Below are 12,137 nucleotides of genomic sequence, written 5' to 3' on the forward strand. Positions count from 1 at the left end.
TTTTTTTAGAGATAGGCTTGTTCAGAGTATCTGCTGTAGACTCGTGTCCTTTTAATCCGGCATCGCTGACCTCAGGGGAAAAAAAATCAGGTGCTCTGCTCTCACAAAAACTGATGTAATTAGTCAAATGTGAGCTTACGCTTGAACGTCTGTAACTTCGAGGCTTGGGAGACGGGGGTTTGCGGGAGGGAGGGAGGGGGGAGGGATAAATATTCTGCAGGTTTTTGAAGCAAACCTGCTTCTCAGACAAATGCGGGTCATTTTTTGAACGGATAAGGCCGTAATCTGCAGGACATTTCATCAACAGTTAATCTGCTGCAGAAATTCTATTAAAAGGCTGCGGGCTCATTAGCCAATAGATCTTAATCCCATTACTGCCCGGGCGGTGGGGGACCGCGAGCCCGTCTGTCTGTCGCTCTATGGGGGATACTGTTGCAGGCAGATGTGGAGAAGGTCAGACGCGGCACACTGCCATTTTCATAATGAGCGCAGAGCATCATGCATCATGCACACAAAAAACATCACAGAGCATACAGACACATTTAATCACGGTGCATGTCTGGGCCTAACGCATTTAGCGCTACTGTATAATGACAGGCTTTATTTCCTCTCTTGTGCGGGCCTGGCCCTCAGTTTAATTAAATGTTAGCTGAAATATCAGAGTGATCCGTCTGCGTGTTTGTTATTACGCTCATTGTTGGAAATGATATTAGATTTGTTCTTGGTTGACGTTTGCAGAAGATGTTGCCCGGGCCCCCGTTGTTGGAATAAAAGGGCTGGATGTTGGCCCGCTGTAAACAGAAGAGGGGAGCGCGGCGAGTGAAAGAGAGAAGAGGAAAAAAATACAGCGGGGAGAACGTCGGAGCATGTAATCAAAGTCTTTTTATTAAAGACAAGAGCTGAAGGAGGAGGCAGAGTCAAGGATATCTCTAAGTGGAGCTCTGTGAAAACAAACATGAGCTCCAGCTATTGACAACCGCCCACAGGATGTGTTGGAAGCTGCGTTCGAGCCCTTTGATGAGCTTCTCCACACGTCACCTCATATTAACTCCTTTTGTCCAAGTAAAGTTCAGCAAAAGTGTACACACACACACACACACACACACACACACACACGCACCTCAGAATGCATTTGTTTGCCTGCATGTGTTGGAGGATTAGGCCGTGTTTGATTTTTGTCTTCTCTTTACTGGCATTTCAGAAAAAAAATGCACGCCCGGCTTCTAAGAATAGGCTCGTTATATTAGATTCATTCATTCCCGGCTATATTTTATTGATACAGATGTCCTTCTCCGGCTATGCAACTGTGCTTGATCAATGAAGCCCACGGACTAGATTCACTCAAGCGCTAGACACGTTGTTCCATCAATTATAAGTCAGTCAGTGTTGAAAATGCCTATCGGGCAAGAATGCAAGCTCAATAGCCAATTCCCTGTCAAGAGCATATTTTCAAACCAACAAAGATAGCGACTGTACGTATGGATGTCTCCTTCTTCTTCTTCTCTTCAGATATCGACGAGTGTGCGGACGGCTTTGTCGAGTGTGATAGTAAATCCACTTGTGTCAACTTGCCCGGCTGGTACCACTGCGAGTGCCGCGACGGCTACCATGACAACGGCTTGTTTTCCGCCAGCGGGGAATCGTGCGTAGGTGAGCGGTCCACCTCCGCTACTCCAATGCACCAAGCGGCGGTGTAAAAAAAAAAAAAAAGGTTTCATTTTGATTGAGCTTTTTGGAAAACGCAACGTGGATAATTCAGCGACTTGTTTTGTTTTTGTGGAGGGAAAAAATGAATTTTTTTTTAGGGGATAATATATCCCAATCCATGTTCATTTTGTGTGAAAAAATTCACTTTTGTAAATGGACTTTGGTGAAGCCGATTGGACGAAGAATCCTCAACATGACAAAGTCACGCCACCTCCGATTTTAGAGCTTCGCTCGAGGTTTAAATTCTGGTTCATAGAGTTTAGCATTGCAAGAATATGACTGTTTTTATAGCTCCACAATGCCACAAAACTAGAAAACACTCATTTTATTCTCCATTTAGTGGCCCCTGATTGTACATCTCAGCCGCATCACAGAGGCAAAAATCCCCTCTTTGATTTCTAAAGATACGGTGGAGAGATTAGAGAAGCACCCACTGAAAACACTGCCTGTTAATTAAAGAGAACTTCTGTTTAAATAATCATCACCCGCCATCAAAAACTCTGAGTTTTGGTTTCGTCACACTCCTGTAAACAGCGGTGTGATTGGATAGGTGTGTCATTATCAGTGTGTTTTCCTCCCAAGACGTCAGTTTGCTTCTTTTTTTTTTTGCAGCCTGTTCATTTTCTGCAACATTCTCTCTGATACGGCCTGTCAGGAGAAGTGTCACCTGTCAAAAAAGAAACCCTCAATCTGCAGCAACATCGAAGCATCGCCTGTAACAATAGTACTAGCGCTGCTCGACTCATTGACCCCATCCTGCCTGTCAGAGTTGGCAGAGGCAGTAAAAATGGAAAAAAAAAAGCATTAAAGGCGCTCTTAAAACTAAAAAAAAAAAAAAAACACAAAGCAAAGTTATAATTTACCAAAAGTAGGTTTCTGGGTTACATAACAGTCGTGTACTGTATGTTTCTCCCGAGATCTGAAAATTGTTGTTCTGCTACATTTTACAGCTGCATTTGAGCTGCAACTTCCGGCTGCATAAAAGCTGTAACAGCACATGCTCTTTTACCTCGTCACCATGCTGCTCGTGCAAATGTTACAGGGCTCGTAATAAAAATAAAAATAAATCCTCATTTCCACAAGCCGTGCATAAACCGCGAGCATATGTACGATGTTGTCTCTTTTCCCCCCCCCCCGCCCCTTTGCAGATATTAATGAATGCAAGACTGGGAGGAACACCTGTGCCAACGACACCGTGTGCTTCAACTTGGACGGAGGCTACGACTGCCGGTGCCCCCACGGACACAACTGCACCGGCGACTGTATTCATGACAACAAGGTCAAGCACAGTGGGCAGATCTGGGTGCTGGACAGCGATAGGTGCTCTGTGTGCTCCTGCCAGGTAAGAAGCAGATGGAGATGGGCATGTAGATCAGAGAGCGGAGTGGAGACAGACAGACTCACGATGGACTGCCTGAAATAGACAGAGATGGACAAGTGGAGAGATGGACGAGATAAGAAAAAGATTGACAGGCAGATAGAAACAGAAGAAATGTGCCCGGTGCAGTCGAGAGTTGAGTAATGGTGTTCCCTCTCTCTATGGCTGCGTGTGCACCAGACTGCTCTGTGATTACGTTTTTTTTCTTCTTTTCTTCCGGTCTTTGTTTGTTCCCTCTCTGCTATTCTGGTGTCGAAACAAAGGATAAAAAAGAATAACTAACTGTATGTTCTCCCCTATGAGTGACGACGTCTCCCACGGTGCCAATCAGCAACAAAGTCACCTCGTTCTGTCCCGTCATCATACTGCGCCCCTTCAGCTAGTCTGTGGTATTTATAAAAACGAAAGAAAAAAGAAGCAAAGCGGTGCGATGGATGAGGAGAGGCATGGCGTGAAAGACCAACGTCATGCCACCTTTCATGTGAAAAATAACACAACCCATGACATTCTCAGGTTCCAGTTTGCTCTTTATAACGTATAAGGGGTCTCTCGTAGTGACGACCCCCAGAGGTAACTATTACCAACATTTCGGTCAGTGTCAAGTTTCACCTGGTGTGTTGGTTTGATCCCCACAGAAGGCGCCGTGTTTCAGCTGAACATCTCTACGAAACGCAGTGTGCATGCGCTGGCTTCCCAGCGCCAAACAGCAGACACAGTTAGCAACTAAATGTAGCCGTTAGCAGTTGAAGAGCAGATATTTCAGTCAGGCGTTGTTGGAGACCTAAACCGAGCTCCAAAGAGTGTGAACATTGGACTTCAGAAATGAACAGCTAGCTTAAATCGTCCTGGTGTTTATAAAAAGGAATATGTGTCATCAGGCGTTGCTTGTCTTGTACTTTGTTTACTGCGGACGCTACTAAACGTCTCAGGTGACCCCTCGGGGTCAAGTCATTATTGGAAATATTAGAAGGCAGTGATGTGATTAATCACATGCCGCTCAAAATGTAACACTGTCCTTGTCGCCATTCCCTTTGCCTATTTTAAAACATGCAACAAAAACTTGTAAAAAGAAAGGCTAATAGTCGGATGGAAACATGCGCTAACGGTAGTGATTTATAAAGGTGGACCAGAGTGACTCAGGCTTTTGATGTCGTTGCTTTGATTGATTTCTGACGCCCCGGTGACAAGGCATCTGGGATCAGTTGCTCCAAAACACTCATTCCATCGTCCCAGACACATTTTCCCTCCATGATTATCAGGTCATGGACCAGTCATACTTTGCATTTTAGCGTTTCCCTCGACATAATGCCAAGTGTCTGGCAGAAGTGGAGGGTGATTATAGTGGATTAGTGTCGGTGGTGAACGATCAAGCAACAAATTATTCATTTGATTACAAAGGACCAGGGCAGAAATGGCTCCTTAATTAAATGAGTCATATTAATTGATTTGAGAGATTGAGGAGCTGCCTGTCAAAAATATTTGTATTGAGTGATTGAAGAAGCAGATCAGTAAACATGTTATTGTTGAGACGGACACAGCTGGATGGTAGAGGCAGAGCTGTGACTAACTGAAGGGGCAAACCAAGGTCAAACATCAACGGAGAAGACAAAGGCTGGGATGTGTCCAGACTGAGGTCATGCAAAATGCAAATGGTTTATTGTTTCAATCTGCCTGCAGCACCAGCGGGGTGGGGCTTAGCTCTCAAGTGCATCTATCGGAGAGGCAGCTTATTTTTTTAAATCATTTCAGAAATGAAACTACTTTTATTTAATTGGCCGGAGGGCCACAGATTACAGAAACTCTAGGTATCGATGCAGCTCCAGGACAAGTGGTCCAGAATCCTAAATAAAGACGATAAAGAAGACAAACTACTGCACAAAATAATACTTGGGCATTAAAGAAACTGCAGGTATAAATGCCCTTCTCTCTCTCTCTCTCTTGCTCTCTCTCTCTCTCCTTCTCTCTCTCTCTCGCCTCCCATTTGCTTCCACCCCTCCCCTGCCAATAATCTAATTAAGGCATAAAAATGCCAGAAAAGAAATATGCAGATAGCTTTTCTGTCAATCACCTAATTGATTTATCCACTAATTGTTTTCATGTGTCTGGGACGAACAGTACGACATTCATTTCCTCAGACGGTCGCACCTTGAAGTGGCGGCATGAGACGAGAGCGGGAGAGAAGTATGTGACAAAGGTAATGAGTTGAATTCCGACCCGGAGCAGCTCTTGCGCGCGGAAGGCACCTTAAATCAGCGGCGACAACCAGACAGCCGAGCAGCTCCTCTTCAAACGCCACACTGACGATCAGGAGGCTCACTCTTCAGAACGTGTATTTCAATCTCGTCTTGTCTTCCCCTCAAGACTGGAAAGCCCTAATCCAGAGCGTTAAAAATCAGTTGCCAGGCTACACAGCCTAGTCCAATATTTATGATCGACATGCATGTTTAACGATCCCGTCAAACAAATGGGCCGCGCCTTTTTGCACGCGTGTCAAATGCGCCTTCGCGGGATATATACACAGATGCGTGTTTTGTGCTCCCCTCACCCCCTCCCATCCGAACAGGCCGGCCAAGTGATGTGCCGCAGGATGGTCTGCGACTGCGACAACCCCAACGCCGACCTGTACTGCTGCCCCGAGTGCGACCCTCGCCTGAGCAGCCAGTGTCTGCACCAGAACGGCCTGCTCACCTACGGCAGCGGGGACACATGGGTGGAGAACTGCCAGCAGTGCCAGTGCCTGGTAAGTATCCCTACACACACACACACACACACACACACACACACACACACGTGTTCATGAAGCTTACATCGCGTGAATTTAGTCGTTGCAAAAACACCACCATGAGCATGCATCGCAGTGCGACGGTGCCAGACACAAGAAACGCATTTTAAACGGCACGATGCAAAAGGGAGTCAAAGAGAGAAGTTCTGTGGCCAGAGATAGGCAGCGGAAGGTGAATGGAAAGGTTGAAGAGAGAAGAAAGTGGAAGATTAGTTTTGCAACTCGTCGCAGAAGGAAAGGAGCGAGTGATTAGTGAGATTTTTAAAAGAACTCAAAGGGAAAAAAAGAAACACTCAAAAGAACCCTCTGCACTGTTGTCTGCTGTGATGGAATTATACATTTTACTGAAGGACACTGTCAAGGTTGAGAGAACGGGAGAAAATGTGTGTGGCTGGAGAGTGGGCGCTGTAACACCGTGCATCGCCTCCGCGTGCTTCCAGAAGGTTAAGTTGACGGATGAGTATTTGCAGCATGTGTGTTTCTGTGGTGTTGTCGACCGTCCTCTACATGCGCTCCCATTTCTCACACCGAACCAAACGACGTCTTGTTCATCGCGCGCATCTTTCGCAGGAAGACATAAGCGCTATTTTCTTTGCGGTCTTCTGCCGCGTCGACCTTTTTCCCGACGGTTTACACAGTGCCGGTGTTCAAACAGCGACGCATTTCACAAGTGTTTCCCAGCGAACCTGACAGCAGCCGTAAATATCCCTCTACCTGCGACGCCTCTCTCACCACATAGCCATTATGCATATGAAATGCAAATGCCATCCTTTACATTCTACCACACTGTCTCGCCACAGCCCCACTCGGCCCGTACCACACACCCACACCAGTGTCACTCCTTCTGTTCGGTGACTCACAAATCCTCCTCGCGGTGGATCTCCGACAAGCACTTTACGACTCCTTTCCCTTCCTATTTCTTCCCTTTTGTTGCGGCTAAAGATCAGCCATACTCGAGGATATAAGTTGGCTCCACTCTTCTCAGACCAGATTTATGGTCTGAGAAGCAACACTAATGCCATTTCCCCCGCTCCCCTCCCTCTGCCATTATAATGCTGTCCCGATGCCGGGACCTGAGGGTTGCTTTTTTAGATTTCTTACAGCGGGCCATTATACAAGAGGTTGAAAATCACTGCTCAGCTGAGAGGCGGCGGGGAGGCACAGTCGGCTGAAAATGGGCTCGCTCGGGTTCATTTCGGCTCAGGCTGTGCTCACTGTGGCCACTTACTGACACGAACAGACACAAACACATTTGAGAAAGCGGGCGCGCCGGCCTCGGCACACTCGCACGCACGCGCGCAGTATCCAAACACCGGTGCGTACATGGTATTCACCGTGTCCACACGAGTGGAAGTCCACCGCGACGACATATGCTCAGGCTGTCGTACATGGACGCGCGCACACTTGATTCAAGATGGACAGGACTAGTGCGCAGAGCGAAAGACCGCCGGCCACATAGTGGAGAGAGCGGCATTTGAAGGAAAGAGGGGGGGGGGTGGGAAAGGCTGCTGTGCGATGTCGTACTGGGGCTCCAGTAGCGTGACAGGGACGTGAAATGAACCCTGAATGCGGCTACACTTAGCAGAGCCATGGCTGTCCAGGCTCAGCAGGGGTCTTAAAATACACAGTGACAGCGGCCAGATGGGCAAATCATTCTCCCAAGGCCAAGAAGCCAACGCTTCTCCGCTACCCGTGCAATCATTTGAAATCAAGAATATGGCCTTTGCAGAATGTGCACACATGGGCCCCTTGGGATTTGCCATCTTGTTAAATCCCCAATAGATGAAAGAAGCAAACGTCTTTCGCCATAGATTGCACTTTAGGTCGAGGCGGGAAAAAGAAAGAGCGTGATTACATGCCGACTGATTCCCAGGCAAATATATAAATGTCAGTACTTTGACTCTACTGGAGGCATTTTGGAACAACATAGTGAATCCTTACATCTGTCTCAGTAAGAGCAGAGGGATTAAATCACAGATACTGTGACCACTGAATGCAAAGCCAGATTGAAATAAAAAGCCTTCTGAAATATCACAAAAGAGATTAAAGAGCGGCTTCGGTTTTCGGTTGATCAAGTTTCCACGACGCACCGCTCTGTGTGAAAGGGAAATAAAAGCTGGTTGTGGAGCAAATCTCTCTTTCTCTCTCTCTCTCTCTCTCTCTTTCTCTCTCTCTCTCTCTCTCTCTCTCTCTCTCTCTCTCGCTCGCTCTCCTTTGTGATCATAGGCCACATCTGCATAAACAGACAAAGATGATAATGTCCCTTTTCGCAGCGTGGGACAGATACCCGAGGCTACATTCAATCCCTCCCCCCCGGCTAAGAGCAAAGAGTGCCACTCGGGGGGATTTCCCACTTCAAATGTTTACACACTACATAGAGGCAGAGAGTGGGCATTAGCACTGCGTGAGCTTTTGCTTTATAGCCGGCCTAATTTACTACAACATTTCTAAAATGCTGAGCCAGACTATTTTCAGTGATATTAAATATCCCCGGTGGGAAACGCGCATCAAGCCCCTAACTTAATGTGTGTATGTCTTTTGTGTGTGTGTGTGAGTCTGTGCTTGAACATAAAGAGTCTGAGCCCATATTTCATTTCCAGAGTAGGTGTGAGGCATAAAGGCTCATGGATAGCAGTGTAAGCAGAAGTGGGTCAGGCCAGAATGATAGAGCGAGTAGTTAAGGTGTGTAAAGTTACATATATATGACCTGTTTTCTCAGGCCAATAGAAAATGGCAGCGGGAGGAATCCAATAAGGCTGAAGGTTCGCTGTGAGATTTAATATGGGAGCAGCAGTGAGAGTGGGGGACGAGAACAAGTCAGGTAAAAAAAAAGCTGGCGCATACTTCGACTGTCTGGGAAAAAAAAAAACCTGCTGACTGCGTTGGAAGATTGCTCTGCTCATCTATATTTTCTAGGTACCTTTAACAACTTTTTTTTTTTTTTTCATTATCAAGTGGAGACGCTCCCTCTAGCGTGCAAATATACAGCGTCATGAGAAAGATGTGCATTTGCATGAATAACTTGTTTAGGGCTGGATAATATGACTTTCATGATTTTTTTTTCTTTCTTCGGTCTGTCTTATCGTTCTCAAATTGTCTCCTCTCCGCCTGTGCAGCAGGGGCAGGTGGACTGCTGGCCTCTGCCTTGCCCGCCCGTGGACTGCGAGTTTACCGTGGTGCCCGAGGGCGAGTGCTGTCCCCGCTGCGTCACCGACCCCTGCCAGGCCGACACCATCCGCAACGACATCACCAAGACGTGCACGGACGAGCACAACATCTCACGCTTCAGCGGCTCCTCCTGGATCAAGCATGGCACAGAGTGCACCCTGTGCCAGTGCAAGGTAAGGCACCGGCCGCCCCCCCCCACCCCCCCACTGCCAGGCCTCCAAACGGAAAATTTACAGTTCGCCCAGTCCAGTGGCAGACAAGACAGCAACAAAAAAAAATGAGATGGTTCGGGGACTGAGAATACACCTCATGCCTGTATTTATTACACGTGAGGGTAAACATGTCCGTATGTGTTGATTCAGCTGCCTGTGTGCTGAATCTCATCTGCACATGAAGGTTTTTTCAGGTGGAAAAACACCCATCCCACCTAATTTTAAGTAATAACAGTAATTGAAAAAAAAGAGGTTTAATGAAATAATTCTTAGTCTACAGATACATTTGTATACTACATTAAAAAAAAATACTATATGCATTTTCATTCAGAAAATGTCAACTCTTGTGATCAAAGAATGATTTTTTTTGTTCAAAAGCACAATATAGAGCAGAGAGAGTATAACACATAAGTTCCATTTGAGAACTTAGCTTTGAAAAGTCTAACTTTGATATCATATGGGAACAATTTATGGGCAAGTTATGAACAAGTATTCACTTTCTTTGCCTGCTATATATTGAGCTACGGCTAGCAGCGTGAAGCATAATGATTGCGCTAGCTTGTCCAACATGAGCTAAATCTCCCTGCCAGCACCTCTAAAGCTAACTTCTTAGTCATATCCCTCATTACTGTTTATCTGGATACGATCAGAAATGTGAAAAATTCCCCACACATGTTGAACTATTCCTTTAATCAAAATGAGCTGAAGTCTTGGCCGAAGACAGACCCTTACTTCTTACCCTGCGACTCAGGCCACAGCACAAACAGGCCGTGCGTATCGAGCCTCAGAGAAAAGCAAGTTTTTGTCTTCAGACTTGTGGCACAGAACAATCTCTGGAAAATTAAACTCTGCAGGCGAATATTCTCTTCATTAACAATTGTGAGCATAAATTGTTTGCCTCAGCTTTAAGACTAATCCACAAAGACTGACTCCCTTGTTTGAGTTTCTCAGATGGAATATCTTCTCTCTCTCTGTGCCTGCCTGACGAGGATGTCTCCATCTTTCAAAAGAGATGACAGCCATTAAATATGTGCTATCTTTCAAGAACTGTCGAAGACTTGCATTAAATTCCACTATATGAGAGTGGATTTATTATTTTTGAACAGGTGCAGTCAGTTTCATAGCACTCTGATTTGGTCAGTTTGGTGATTTAGCACATGCAGGCCAGTGCCTGCGACCCTTTAGCGATCCAAGAGCGTTTATCTGTCCCCCCAGTTTTTGAAGCAAAATGACTCTGAGACGTTTCACATCTTCTATTCTCAGTAGAATAACTCCGCCTCGGATCGGTTGTTGCCCAAATGACACCCAGAGGAATCTTAAATGCCAAACTGAATCTGTATGCCGCGGCACCGCCGCCACCTGAAAATATTAACCGCCGAGCTTCACAAAGAAAGTTTGATGTGTGTGTTTTTTTGTGTGTGCGTGTGTGTGACAATGATCTGTGAATGTGTTTCTCTGCCTTTCTCTCTCTCCTCTCCCTTCCAGAATGGACACATCTGTTGCTCAGTGGACCCCATGTGCCTTTAGTCCCGGCAGATGTGAAGGCACCTGTACAGTGTTCTCCATGTAAAAACAAAGTAACACCACCCTTATGTCTCCTCACCGTCCTCCTCACAGGCGTAGGTCAGATAGTGTTTGCATTGTTAGGATTTGATCTACTGAACCAGATGGATGGGGGACTACGAACCAGTATAATTTATACAATGTCACATTGTCAAATACAGACAGTTGTAAAAATGTAACCTTCAGGTACTTTCTGATGATTTCTAGCTCTTATTGTGTGCTCTACATTGTGAACCCCAGCCAAGCGGCACCTCGTGCACGTCGAGCATTAAGAGTGTTCCTGCAAATAATCTGTGACCCACGTCTGCCCCCTCAACTCCTCTTTATACCAAAAGCAGACCTTTATCATACCAAACAGATGATGGACTACAGTTTCCTCAAACCCACTCTCTTTGTTCTGTCTCTCCACTAAAGAGTGAACCTCTAGGGATCACCGTCCTCCACGCTGCATCATCGCTACATAACTCTGTAAGATATTACTATTACTGGCATGACTGTGCTTGATGTCCAAACATTTTTGCTGATTTCTAACATTCTCAGTGATGATGATACCTTAGATAGAGTAAAAGCAGTTAGCTTAAGGTTCCGTTGCCACATTTATGAATTGTCTATATTATGTGGTGCTTTGTAGCAATTTTGTTCCATTTTTTTTCCTTTTTTGTAATTTTTGTCTTTCTTTCCAAGCTTGTTATTGTGTAATAGTGAAATAAAGTATTTCCATTTACATTTAATTACCGTCTTTGTCTCGCGTATTTGGAGTGTGTATTCATTGTGTTGGAGTGGCTCGATATGTGGTCGACAGTTGTGATGAGGTTCAGGGTTCTGCTTTAAGATGCGCATTATAAAAGGTACGGTGCAAATAATGGATTCATTGAAGTTTAATAGAGTTTATAAAAAACAAAAATGTTACACATTATCAAGGCCAAGTGTTTGGAAAAGATAACAAAGTTTCATTATTGACCAAATAAACAACAACATACAAACTATTCTAACACCATTTTGCCTACGACACCATATTGATTGTGTTCATTTATCTTGTATAATAGGAGTATTGCTATATTCTGTATTTGTGTTGCCTTAACATTTTACACAGCACTGCATAGATCTACATGGCTCATAGTTTACTAAGATGATTATTATATTATATCCATCAAGTACGGGAGTGAAAATGCAGGGCATGTGCAGCGTTTGTTGCTTGACTCGTTGTACAATATGACTAGGAAACTGTTTGGTCACGCAATTCAAACACAATCTGGATCGGATGGGTCAGGCGCTTCCATGTTATAGTATAGGGTTACAATGAACCCAGTGTTTAACAAGTATACAG

General features: G+C 45.3%; 1 protein-coding gene across 1 annotated transcript in view; it reads left to right on the forward strand.

The window, feature by feature from the left end:
• Nucleotides 1-11,541, forward strand: part of nell2a (neural EGFL like 2a) — a 71,810-nt gene extending 60,269 nt beyond the window's left edge. Inside the window, exons 16-20 of the mRNA XM_068602524.1 lie at nucleotides 1,510-1,650; nucleotides 2,856-3,049; nucleotides 5,649-5,825; nucleotides 8,984-9,208; nucleotides 10,733-11,541. Coding sequence (XP_068458625.1) covers nucleotides 1,510-1,650; nucleotides 2,856-3,049; nucleotides 5,649-5,825; nucleotides 8,984-9,208; nucleotides 10,733-10,774 — 779 coding nt within the window. The 3' untranslated portion in view covers nucleotides 10,775-11,541. The remainder of the gene's footprint in view (nucleotides 1-1,509; nucleotides 1,651-2,855; nucleotides 3,050-5,648; nucleotides 5,826-8,983; nucleotides 9,209-10,732) is intronic.
• Nucleotides 11,542-12,137: the final 596 nt, after the last annotated feature.

Source organism: Clinocottus analis, unplaced genomic scaffold (genome assembly GCF_023055335.1).
Source record: "Clinocottus analis isolate CAN_PGR_092001 unplaced genomic scaffold, fCliAna1.0.p SCAF_6, whole genome shotgun sequence".
Lineage (NCBI taxonomy): Eukaryota > Metazoa > Chordata > Actinopteri > Perciformes > Cottidae > Clinocottus > Clinocottus analis.